General features: G+C 34.0%; 1 protein-coding gene across 1 annotated transcript in view; it reads left to right on the top strand.

Moving 5' to 3' along the window:
• TUSC3 (tumor suppressor candidate 3) overlaps nt 1–13,892 on the top strand; it is a 109,257-nt gene that overhangs the window by 29,730 nt on the left and 65,635 nt on the right. Inside the window, exon 2 of the mRNA XM_036382611.1 lies at nt 7,553–7,722. Within this exon, the coding sequence (XP_036238504.1) occupies nt 7,553–7,722 (170 nt within the window). The remainder of the gene's footprint in view (nt 1–7,552; nt 7,723–13,892) is intronic.

The following is a 13,892-nucleotide window of genomic DNA, read 5'->3' as shown; positions in this document are numbered from 1 at the left end:
TATTGTTGATCTTATAGGCTTTATTTAAATCAGATGAACTTTATCTTTAAATGAATGTAAGTTACTTTAAAGTTTGTGACAAATTGTGAAAAATTTGAAAATATTAAGTAGAAAATGGTAAATTTCTTGTATTTTGAAATCAGTTGTCAATTTTTGATTGTACTCAGTGGAAATTGATGACCTTTGTAAAATCAGCTGGACAAAATACATCCATGTAAACTATTACGCAGGTTATTTTCAGTGTTGCATCTTACACAGTGTAAAAATATTAATGTTAATACTTTTATAATGTTCAGAAAAAGAGAGCTTCATGTAATAGGAAATTAACCAGATTTTTCTGAATCTAGTAGAACATATGGGCTAAAATAATAATTAAAAAAAGAAACAAAAAACCACAGTAGTTTTGATTCTCTGTTCATTTATCTATTCATCCTTAAAAGGACATTTTTTAGGTATTATGCCACAATGTAGGCATTTTACATAAAGATGAAAATCAGCGTCTCATTCCAAAAAGCAAATCCTCAGTCACAGCTAAATGACTTTGAGTCAATGGAGCATAATATTAAGTCAGTCATACTGTGCCAGCTTACATGGCTTCTCAATTATGTTCGGGCAATGGCTTCTTGTAAATAAATAAATAATCTGAGAAGGAAAAAAAGTATCCAAACAGATTTCTGTATATCTTAGTGGTTAGTAATATTTGCATTAATTCATGCTTCTCTTTTCTTGCAGAAGAGAAATTATAGAAGAAAATATTTTCTGTATTGATAGTCATTCTCAATAGAAGAATTAGTTTATGAGTGTATGGCTGTAGAATAATGTGTTGCTCACTGGAATATTCAGATACTTAATCTGGGAGTTCTCCATTAGGCTAAGGGTTGTTAATCAAGAAATCAGAGTTTGTAAATTTGACATGACCCATGGTTTCTATTCCTGTTTAAAGACAAGTTCAAAATAGAGACTAAATATTTTTGATAAAGCTACTGGTGGTACTTTCATTAATATGAGAGAATAAATTTTGACAAAAGTGAAATATATTTCAGTCTTTTTCCCCAGGTTTTAGATTAGCTTAGAAAATATTAGAGAGAAGAGTGAAGATGCAGACAGTTCAAAGAAATTACCTTTCAAGTCCATGAGCTATTTGAGATCATGTTTAGAAGACCTACACAGGAAAGCAGCCTTCTATCTTCTCCCTTTTTAGTGTATAGGAAATAATATATGAAATTATCTAAATATATGCCATTATTGTGTGTTGAGTTTTACAAATGATAAAAATATTTTTATATGTTTAAGGATACTGATATATTGGTAGCATAAATTACATTTTTATGCAGACATCAGGTGACCAAGGACAGCAGAGGAATGAATGCCTGTAAGAACACTTTGAATGTTGAATCCATCATCTTTCTGCCACCAATTCAATGGGGTCAGTAATTGCATATCTGTGAATGTTTATCAGACAGATTTTTAGAGAAGTTAACTGTTCTTAAAACATACTGGTGAAATGTATTTATTAGTTTCTCTGTACTATTATTCTTAGTGTAATTAAAGACTAGAATGGAGACTGTAAAAGTAAATTGGAATTTAAGCTACATGCATTAGATAGATTTATGAGATAGTTTACATGCAGTATCAGTGCAACCTTGTTTTGTGGTTTGCTTTTTGGTTGGTTTTTTTCCACAATGAGTGTTGTCCTGAAATAATTGTGTACAGAGCTAGCATTTCTTGGGGATTTGATGCACCTGAGTGAACAAAACAGAATTTTCATCAAGGGTGGTTTTTCAATCTGCCTTAGCTAGTTTTGGTAAAATACACATAAAGGGAACATGGAAGTCAAGCCATCTCTTTTTTTTTTTTTTTTTTTTATTTGCAACATCATTTCAGAAGTAGTTAACAAAATCTGTATTTAGCTCATCTCCAGTAGCAAATGTAATGTCAAATCATTAATTAGAAACTCCTTTCTTTATTTTTTTCACTACAAAAAGTGAAATTTGAGGTACTGGAGTGAATTGGAATTTAGTAGGAAAGGGGAATGGCTCAGTAATAAGCAATGCTACATTCAGCCTTATTAGTAGATTGAGTCTCTAGCTAATTTATACTTTTCCTAGTATAGGAATCTCATGTTACTGCTTTTGACCCAGTCTTTCTAAAGCTGAGGAATTAGTCTTCCAGGTTCACATATTGAGCATTATTCAGGGCCTTGTTACATCAGAAAAACCTGAAACTTCTTCTGGAACCTGAAAGATGTAAAGTGTTAAAGGTGGTGTTTTTTTGAAGGGAAGGAGTTAATTTGAACACTGAATCATTGAGTAATATAATTGAACTTAATTCTTTGCTTTTTTCCAATAACCCCTTATGCCTTAGGTTACCTGTGTTACATTGTTTTAATGGAAGGCAAAGTAAATGAAAGGAAGTCTAAAGAAGAAATCTTGAAAATATCAGGGACATCCAATGGACAGACAGAGCAAGTAGCACTTAAAAAAATATGTGTGGTATTTTGTTTTTTGTTGTTTGGTACCCCCTGCCCACAGCAGTGTTATTTGACGAAAAGAAATTTAGAAAATCTGGCCAACAAAGATTAAAAGTCAAGTGAGGCAGCATGTGTGTATACAAGGTGATTCTTGTTGTTTATGCTTAGTCTTGTAGGCAACTGTGTCTTGGGAGAATGAATAAGTAAAGCTGTGTTTTCAGTAGCTAATCTGCTAGTCACAGAGTATGAAAGGGAAGGCTTGTCGATGTCAAGCTCTATTGGGTTAAGATGCAGAGAGAAGATATGGGGGATCACTGGGAAGCAGTCCCTAATAGGGAATTGCTTCAGTGCCAGAAGCTTGGCCTGCTAGCATCTTTAGTTTCATAACTTGTCACACTTAGATTTTTGACAGGTAGCTTGGTTGATTCATCACATCACTGGAAACCAAGATGAAATTTACCTTTTGCTTCCTTCATGACTCAATAATAGGGAAAACTGCAAATGAAATAATCATTTACTAGCCTTAGGGATAAAAGAGGAATTTTTTAGAATTGTTTTCCCAAGCAGCTTTTTTTTTTCCAGTGGGGAGTGATCATCTGCTTAACAGGATTGAGGAAAAGATACCAATGACTGTCACTATTTCAAGAGCAAGGACAATTTTTGTACGTGATTGCTTTATGAAGTAATCCCATTTTCTAAAAAAATAACAGCTTTACTTGTTGTGTAAGAAAATTCCTGGGTTTTAGATTTTCTCAGATTATTAAGGGTTATTTAGTTTTGTAAAAATGTTGATGTGCCATATATTTTCACTTGCTACAAAATAGTGTAGGAGCAGCAAGTAATGTTGTAGTTCTGTTTGTTTACAGAAACTAGCATTCATTTTGTTTGCACACATAGTCATACATGTTCTTATATTCTACTTATGGCATCAGCTAATGAAAGTAAGTAAATGATACATGGCTGCTTCTTCATTCATTGATTTCATGTTCTCAGTGCTTTTACAGACTGTTATCTGTTGATCCTTTTGTAGCTATTCAAGCATCACACCCAGATTTTTCTTTTTACAGGAAGAATTTCCTTTGTCATACTTAGGGTTTGGGTTTCTTGTTTTTTTGTTTGTTTGTTTTTTGGTGTTTATCCCTTAGTGTTTCAACTAAAACCCTTTCAGTTATCCACATAAATCTGGTAAGTGCTTAGAGGAATTCTGTAAATTAATAGATTTAAATATATGCAGAGTCTTTACTTGCAGAGACTATAGAAAGGAGCAGAAGAATAGAAATCTGGAGTGAAAATGAGGTAGTGTCCCTTGTTTTCTGGATTTGAGTAACAGTTGTTGTGTCTATCATCACAACGTGTTTTGGTAGATTTAGCCTCTCACTCCTACTTCCAGATTTTCTCTGGCAGAAGACTTTTCCCAGGGGGTGGAAAGAGGCAAGTTAATAAAGTCTGTAAGTGTCTAGAATCCTAATGAGAATTCACTTTGTTGACAATTGTATGTATGATTGTATAGTTGGACAATAAAGGGTGAAAGAAAATATGTTTGGTTTCAGTATCTTCAGAGCAAAACCAATTTGACATAGACCATTGTCTTTTCTAACAGTGCTTTCTAGGATATTAGTAGATTATTTTTCTAAGGGTAATATAAAATTTTTGCCTTTTCATTCTACATGGTTTTTAGTCAATTTTTCTTCACTTTTCAACACTCTTCTTTTGCACTGGAGAAAATTTTTGACTGATGTAGTCATGCTTTTATTCGACAGTATGTTTTTCTGTTTTCTGCACTTCTATCTTGAAAAAAATAATTTTCTTACAAAAATATCCAAACCAGATTCTGAATTATGAAATCCTTAAGACTGCTGGCTTCAGTATACATAAAATACACTTTACCCTGCCCACTGCCTGTTAGTTAACACACTGACCAATCTTCTGAGTGTGGTATCTGTTAGGTAGGTGTCTTTTTGATCCAAAGCTGAATTAGACGGAACTTCAAAATGTGCCATATTTCCTTAAGACTCAGCTTTAAAGTCAAATACATGGCTAAAATGCAAACTTTTATTTCTCAGATTTATTTCTTCGATTTCATTATTAAATGAAATGAGGAAAAGGTGCTAACTTACTCAGGAGCATATATTGTGAAAATATTTTGTAATCGACAAAACCAGTATCTGACCTTCAAATTTTTCTAAAGACTTACAAGTCAAAAAGACTGCACTGTGAATTCTAGAGATGTCAGTCCCAAGGTCTCTTCTGTTAATTACTCTGCAAAAGACAGCTTCTAAAATAAAGTGTCCAAAATATTGTTAGGATATTGAAGTGCAGTCAGTTACCTAAGAGAAGTGTAGCCTATAGCAGAATGTTTTATGAGGCAGGACACTATCTGCAGTCTATTTCATAACTTTCTATTTGAAAAAAATAGATTTCTTCAGAATGCAGTGAAGCAAGTATATACATTGTACTTAATGACTATAGTCCTGAAATATTAGCTTGATTTTACCTAGTGTAGTACACATATAAAATTAGTGCAGTTATTAGCTTTTTACTGGTGCATATAGGAAAAACTGAACAACAAGAAGTGATAAAAGTGGTTGAGAACACTTTAGTGAATAGTGCACAAGAGCTATGTAAAGGTGACAATACACATGCCTGAATCTAAAGGAATCAAGACTAATTTTTATTGGTAACTAGCTTCCAAGTAAAACTACAATTGGGACTTCTCTCAGTAAAATTCTTCTATATAACTGTATTTTATAGAAGCAAATTATGTAGCACTAATAGAGCTGGATTTTTTCCCTCTCCTAGTTTTTTTTTTCTTTCTGTCAAGATCATGCTTTTGCTTTCATACCCTTAATGCTATTTCATGGGTTTCTTTTCTTTGAATAAAGCCTAATCTGAAAAGTATTTGTTTTTCTGTACCAAGTAGAATATTATGCATCATTCCTCTGTTAATATAAAAGTTATGTCTTTTTATTAGTTCTCTTTGGTTTATCTTTTTGCTTGAATAATTAAAGCTTTTGGATATACTAGTTCCCATCCTTTTTAGCTCCTCATATGTTATTGTGCATTACTGGCTGTAGTGTCTGATGCAAAACAAGTGAATCTTTTGAAATGAACAAAGATTTAATCCTGACACTGTTAATTGAAGGAAATCTTACAAATGTGTAAGCTTAATTTTTGTGTAATTTGCTTTATGATTCTTTTTAAAGAAAAGAACTTACATAATATCTTCTTGAGGCAAAACCACCAAAAATATATGTCTTTTAGAAGAAGAAGAAAAATTATAGTTTTAATTGAATCATTGATATTCTCATGATAAACAAAGTTGTAATCTCTCCTTCACATTCATGATTGCAAATACTAGCTAAATTCTGGTACAAAACAGGAACAAGAACAAAAACCTAAAGGATTTTTTTGTAGGGTCGAGTAAATTCAGGTATTTCAGAACTGTTCATGATCCATACTCATCAAAGCCTCTTTTGGACTCAAGCCTTGTGATGAACTGTCCTAGGGGGGCACAGCCCCTAAGGGGCTCTGATAATTTTGAAGATGGAATTTCTGACAGGCAAAATATAATTTTTCTTTATCCTTTCAGTTCATTCCTTCCTTCCCCCCATATATCTATCCCTACTCTCATTCATAGCATTACTGATTTGTCAAAATGTTACTAGATGACCTAATTTTTCTACTCTATTCAATTTTTAAAAAAACTCTCAGAATACCCACCTTGTCTCCTTGGTCAGTTGCTCTTACACAAGTTGTTCTTACACAAACATTCTGTTTGGCTTTAACATGTCATCAGCCTCTCTTTTCTGAGCGTGTCCCTACTTCTATAGGTTTTTTAAGCTAGTTTGTTCTACCCCTCCTCGGCAGAGCCTGACCAGTTTGTAAACTCTTTCACTAATTTATGTGTATTTTAACAGAGTTCTTGCATCTTCAAGTTTTCTGAAGTTAGTTTCCTCTTTGTTTGGTCTGCCTTCCTCACTTTCTGTTCCTATCTCTCTGCCCCCTTCTCTGTCCTTCTCACTTTCTCTCAGCACTTAGCTTCTGAGTTGTAATATTCCAGTGTCCTCCACTCTTATTTTTAGTTTTTATTTGATAAAGCAGCTTCCACAGGGCCAGTCAGCATGGAGCTGAAGACTTTGCCAAGATAGATGCATTAATTCTGGTACGCTGTATGCAGCAATCCACTACAGCATGGTCAGTACAAGCTTGCTGAACCTAGGTAACTTAGGAAACTAAACACTTTCTGCTGAGCATGAGTGGCATCAGATTTACTTGATAAAAAAAAAAACAAAAAACAAAACCCTAAATAGATTTTCATAGGAATAGTTAGATAAAGAGGGCTGTCTTGTAGCATGTCTCATAGCTTGCTTTTACATCACTCATGGGGTGGAATGCTTTCAAGCAAAAGACAATACACAAGCAGATTTTTCTTATACTGTGGTAGTTCAATCAAAATATTTTGTGCTTCTCAGTCCTGAGATCAGCTTAAAACATTGATCTCATAATGGAATGTACCTAGATGAGTTTATATGACAGTGCAGTCTTGTTTCTAACAAAATACAAAACTTGCATGAATTTAAATTCTCTATGATACATTTGTAGGAAATTCTAAACATAGTAACTATTTCTCTCTCTTTGTAGGTACATTGATCTTTCATCTTTGTACTCAAGTGACTGACAATATCCTGCTGTGATTTTTTACTAAATAGAATAAATACAACATAAGGCTGTGTTTTCTAAAACTTCAGTTTTTTAAATGAAAGTTACATAATTGCTGTACTGGTAACTTCTAGATAGGCAGTGATCCTTACTCTACTCCTTTGTCTTTGGTAGCGACCTGTTTGATTTTATTTTATGTATTCTTTCTGTTTAAGACCACATTGAGTTATTCTTTTAAGTACTTAAAGTCTCATTGACTACATGAAAGACTAAATTATGCTATTAGCTAAACTCTGCTACATACAACTATATATAACTTCCATCTTCAGTCCAGAGGAATTTGGAGAGTGCAAAGGCAGAATATAGGTACAAAGCACTTAAATTTTAAGCTTAAACATTCTTCATGCTTGTCCTCAATTACAGAATCTTTTGGCTGAGAAAGTGGAACAGCTGATGGAGTGGAGCTCAAGGCGCTCAGTCATCCGCATGAACGGAGATAAATTCCGAAGGTTTGTGAAGGCTCCACCTCGTAACTACTCTGTGATTGTGATGTTCACTGCTCTCCAGCCACAGCGGCAGTGCTCTGTGTGCAGGTAATTTATACCTTGGTGACCTTGCTCATCTTCCTTACCTTGGTTTTCAAGTGAGTGTTGGAATCAATGTGCAGTATGCCAAGTGGAGTTGTTCTTTGCATGGGGTAGATGCTCACCAATCAACAGGCTCGTGTACTTGTTACAGCATCTTTTCAACCGCATTTCATCCATGTGTCACATTTTAGAATTAGTCCAGGTTTTGATTTTTAGATTGCAGTTGAACAAAATGTACATAGCTGAGGAAGACTTTCTATTTAAGAAATCAACTTTATTTTATTATCAGTTGACCATGATCTTTCCAAAGACATTTTGTGACAAAAGTGATTCATTACCATTTAATAATATGGCACTTCAGTGATTTCTTCAGTTAAGAGATGCCCAAGGTGCTCATGCAGATGTCTCACCCTCTGATTTCACAGGTTTGGACAGTTCTTATGTGCTAGCACATTTTTCCATGGGGTCATAGGTATTGTGGAATACTGTCTGTCACAGCAATTTGATGTGTTCTGGTAGCTCCATTCTGAATATGTATTAGAGTGCCTCTAGTAGTCTTCTAAGTTCAAGATCTCTCTCTGCAAGTCCCTAGTGCAATAAGTTAATCCAAAAATGACTAATGATAGGGAAATAGGGCCAAGGCACTGAAAGGTAGTCATGCACTTAATTACCTCACTAAATCAGAAACTGTGCTAATAAAACCTTCTTCAGCCAAAATATGCATTAGAAATTACTGTGTTTAGTAATAAATGGGATTATTGAACAGGGAGCTCTAAACACTATTTAGATAGGTGGCAGAATATTTTGTAAGACTGAAAAATGTAGGCTGTATATGAGGTAATACTATTTCTTGTTTTTAAATACATTGACTTAAACTATATGCGAGGTTGGTAAATGTAGCACTGTGTTAGATTTCTGATGTGTTGGAATGTGGCATTTACAACTGATACTTTAACTTGGGTATCTGTAATTGTCTATGTTTTTTATTAGGTTTTTTATATATTAATTTTCTGTCATTGAAGTCAGTTGGTCAGTTTTGAGGGAGAGTATATAAATTGTCTTTCCACTTCACCCTCCATATATGGACTGTGAAGCTGAAGGCTTAGGTACAGAAATTGTCCAACATTCTCAGATGAAGTTAATTTTTAGTTCAGTAGTTTCTTTTCTGTTGTTTCTTCTTTATGTTGCCAGAGTTCAGCTTCAGGAGATGATACAAGAGTTGAAAGTTTATTATATTGTTTTATATCATTCCTTATTTACCAATGGGTAAAGCTACACGAGATGCACCAAGTTCAGCTTTATAAGGATCATTGTATTTGTCATTATAATGGCCATGGCAAATTCTTTCCATGTTCTACATATAGGTCCTTTGTAGGGCATGTCAAACAACATAAATATTGCTGATATTAAGGAAGTTTATTTTGCTTGCAACTGTATATTGTTTACTGTACTGAAAAAGAGCTTATAAACTTCATCTTAGGAAAGACCAGACTAGATATCTTGTACAAAATCTTTAAGCATAAAATGAAGGAAAAATAAGAATACTACTTTCAGTTGGGTTTGTTTAAAGAAATGTGAAATTGCGATCCATGTGTTCATGTGAAATATAAGGAATTTAATGAGGTTGATCATACTGCACATAAAACCATTATCAGGAAAATAGATCTTTTCAAATCAATGGGTAGTTAATGGACAGGAGCACTGTAAGGATATATAGAACTGAAATGCATGCATTACTTGATTGTTAGATATTCACTAGCCACTTTGCCTAAAGGCTAAATTGATTTTTTAACTTAATCTGTAAGGCTCTGTGAAGATGCTCTTGTTCAAGATTTAAGTTAACTGCTACTAGTCAAAATATTTTTGGAATAATTGCATAGAGAGAAAAAATCAATGTCATATTTCAAATATGAAGAAGCCCCTAGTCTGAAATCTTTGAGTAACTTTGCCACAAGAACGAAAACTTTTTTCCTCTCTAAAAATTGAGCGTGGTTGGTTTATGCACCACAAAACTATAAAAAAAAAAGTTTTCCTTTTGGTGTGTAGATTTGACACTTCTGTATTTTATCTTTCTATGATACATGTGGAAAGTTGACCAAATTTGTCTTAGACAATCTGAGGATTTTCTCTGTGCAGCAAGGAGGATGTTACAACATCAGTCACACAAATCACGTTATTTGTGAAAGTGTATGGAAATCATATCAATTTAAAATGATATGTTAAAATGCTGCATACAAAGAAGTCTTTGGGACACTAGATATTTAGATAAAGCTTTTGTATTTAAAAATATCCTTTCAGTCAATCCTGTCTGAATCAATCTAGTCCTAACACATGAAGACTTCTGAAAGCCAGCAGCTATGTACATGTATTAGTACAGCCCATAGTCACACTTCTAGAGCTTTTTCAAGGAAATTTTATCTTTATTCTAAATCAGAACTCTTTCATCTAGCTTTGTGGACAAACAAACAAGTTACAGGTTTCTGATCTAAAAAAGTATTGAAAGACATCTGATGCCTTTACAACTGTATTAGTGGTAGCATAAATGTCAGTTTTTCTGTTGTCCCAGTTATTTAAGTCCAATATGACACAGCTGGTGTTAGAAAATGAAGTAGGAATAACTGATTAACTATTCAATGTGCTCTTGAACAGAGCTGGAATGTGTTTCTAATGGCTTAGGATGGGGTTTTTTCCATGCATGTTTGAAATGTGTTTGATTAAACTGTTCTGGTTCCAGGAAATTAAACTTAGTTAGTTTTAATTGATTTACCTGTTACTGCTGTTTTTGGTGTATATATTCTTCAACAGTACATTGGAAGTAGACACTGAAAGGCCCTTTGATGCACTGTGATGATGAATCAGTTTGGATGAGCAGGCAGAAATAATCTCACTCTAAATAGTGACTCCTCAGCATGTAAGACTAGCTTCCCTTTTCCCTTTGTCCCTAGGTCTTCACTCAGCTAAATAGTTTATCTCTGTTACCCACATCAGTCAGACTACTGAAAAAAATTACTTATGTATGTAAGAAGGAGAAAAAAACACGTTCACTCTGACAGGAATATCTTCATAGAGATGGAGGGACTGTTTCTCAGCCTGTACTTTGAATTGCATACAGGCAAATGGTAACTACTGGACTAACTTGAATGATTTTTGGGGGAAAATTTGCTGCCAGCTTCTGTGCCTTTCATCTTCTTGCACCTTGCAATCAGCTCCCTCATTTTATTATCACTACATTTTTCCAAAGTGATCAGCAGCTTTTACCAGCCAGAATTCAGTGGCCCCCCTGCCTCACTTGATTATTAGTGTTTTGATTTTTACCCACTAAAGGGCTTTAGCTCAAGCCTGCTGATGCTGACTGTCCTCTGCATCTTCTGTTGTTATAATTAGCTCCTTTTTTGTTTGTTGCTGTACCATCTGACCACTCCATAAACACATTATATGAAGTCTTTTAGTTTTCTTTCTGAGCTCTGCTGCTCTTATCTGACTGGCAGAAGCAACCATCTCTGCTCTGAATACAGGTGCATACAAGAGGTGTTTTGTTTGTTATCAAACAGTTCACAGTTTTGTCTGGTTCATTTTTCAAATTCATTGCTGGGGTATTTTCATTTAGAAAAAGATATCTGGGTCAGAGAAATGAGACTGGTCACTTGAGCTTTTTCCCAACAGCTGAAGCCCATCAACAAAAAGATGCATATTTTGTGTTGTTTTTTTTCTTAGTGTTCCTTGAAAAGATGAGAAGAAAATGGAAAAATACGTGAGAAGAAATTCCAAATACTTTTATTAGCATCTACCATATCAGTGAGACCTCCAGGAGGTTTATTAATTCTGAAAAAAACAAAAGAATTTTGTTGGTTTCCCGCTTAAAAAAAATCTCAGAAGACATCAAATAGCTGATGCAAGAGTAAATCAACAGCAAGAAGAATTGTGGCAGTCAAGGAGCATCATCAGAAAGATGAAACAGGATCCAATGTTTTAGTTTTTTGTTAGCTGATAAAGAGCAGATAGTGAGAAAATCGTTGACAGGTCTCTTAAATATAATGAGACCTTTTGTTCAATGAAGGAATAGGAAATTTGGAACAAGCTGTTGAAAGTTCTGCAATTGCTGTTTCTGTGCACTTCAGGACCTTGGTAGAAATATTGATGAGTCCTGCTTAACAAGGCAGTGATTTTATACTTGGATCATAACGGACTCCTTATTCTTCCTGAGATCACAATTTTTTATTCTGTTACTTTGCAACTTCTACAGAAGAGGACCTCATAGCTTCTTTTCATCTACAGAATATTGAAAATTTCATGGGATGCTGTAAATAGAATAGCATAGATTTTAGCTTTCTTTCTCCTTTTATAGATACCTAGATTGCAAAACCTGCATGGTTTTCAATGTGTTTATACTCTCTGTTGCGTTTAGTGAACTTTCTGGACATATTTGTAGATTTTTCAGTGCTTCTCATCAAGACATGAGTCATCTTAAACAAAATCAAGTAAGCATTCTGAATTTACCGCCTTCTTGACACCGAGATGATGTCAAAATATGCATTTAGGCCTTTGTTCCTTCAGTTTTGGGGAGCACCATTGCAAATAGAAGCCAGAAGTTGTATTGGAAGTAAATTGCAGCACTGATCACAGTTTACTTTAAACAGATGGATAAGAATGTGTAAGTAACCTGGTAGTACATTCTGTGCCAACTGTACATTTTTAAGTATTGTACATAGTGTGCCAAAAAATAATGCTTTACTACTTTCTTTCTCAAATAATTCCATACTCTTTTATTCTTCTCCTAATATTCAGTTTGTGTTTTCCTTACTATAATGTCAGACCAATAGAATAAAATTAATCTCATTAAATATAGCTCAAGTTATACAAATCTGATTAACTGCTATAGCCACACACATAATTAATCTATTTAACTAAAACTTTTAATATTTCATGAGCACCTCTTGCATAATGGAAGAATTTCTGTAGAGCATTTGCTTAGCAGCTGACTTTCCAGTATATTGAATTTTCTGAGTAAATCTAATAGTAGCATTCCCTTTTGATCTGGCCACTATTTTCTGCCAGCTGGTCAATATTACAGTTGTTGCTAGCTCCTGTGTTGCTATTATGATGAAATTCTAAAGAAGTGACTATAGCAGCAATAACATTCAAATCTTCTCATCTATTAAAAAATCCTGTCAAGAAAATGAGCAGTGCTAACATTATATCCTGTTGAGTTCAGACCAAGTGTAGTTCTTTGCTTTTATGCCTTTATTGATTTTCACATAATTATTCTAGTAATTTTGTATAATTAATATTACTTCCTAGAAACAAGCTGTTAGAATGGGTATGAACTAAGTATAGAGATAGGTAGATAACTTGACAATTGATATTGTCAAGTTGAAAACCGATAATTGAAGGGTGAGTTTTTTCAGTCAAGTGCTTATGCTTTTTACTGTTACTGTGTCTGAAAAGGAATGAACCAGTGTTACAAAAAGTTACTAATGTTATTCTATCAGAAATTTTTAAATTGGAAAGGATATAGTGATGTTTAGGAAGATCTTCAGTTATGAGTGTGTGGTAATCCTTTAACTTTGTATTTCTACTGCTCATTGTTCCACTCTTTTCCACACCCTTCAAGAGCTTCTATGAGGATGCATCATAGAATGGTTTGCTATTTTCAGTGAGAGGATGAAATTGTGTTTTGAGTCTGTTACAAAAAAATGCAGCCTTTGCAGAATAATACTTTAAATGTTACCCGTTAATTCAGAATAGTTTAAAGATGCAAAATATATGGAGATCAATGGGAACAAGAGACCTCTCAAATAGTGGGGCCTAAGTGGAGTATCTAAATTTCCCAGAAATACTGTTTCATCACAAGTGAAAGGTAGATAAAGAAGAATGGTAGCATCAAGATGAACTGATTTTCATCTTGTTCTTATTATAAAAATGGTTCAGTTTAAATATAGCAGGTTAACAGAAGAGTGCACTACAGATATTGCTTAAGATTTTACAGCATTCCTTTGATGTTGTCTGACTGCCCTCTTCAGGATGACAATGAATGTTAGTCTGCTTAGTGATAATATCTGTTTGTAGAAGTAACCAATCTAATGCCTAAATTGCTTCTTTTCTTTGTTTAATTGCAAACTGCCCATTGAGTAAGGGTGTTAAGTAGCAAATTTTACTGAGTCAGGTAATAAGAATGA

This window comes from Molothrus ater, chromosome 4 (assembly GCF_012460135.2).
Source record: "Molothrus ater isolate BHLD 08-10-18 breed brown headed cowbird chromosome 4, BPBGC_Mater_1.1, whole genome shotgun sequence".
NCBI lineage: Eukaryota > Metazoa > Chordata > Aves > Passeriformes > Icteridae > Molothrus > Molothrus ater.
Note: the sequence above shows the minus strand (reverse complement) of the source record. Positions and strands in the feature narration are given on the sequence as shown.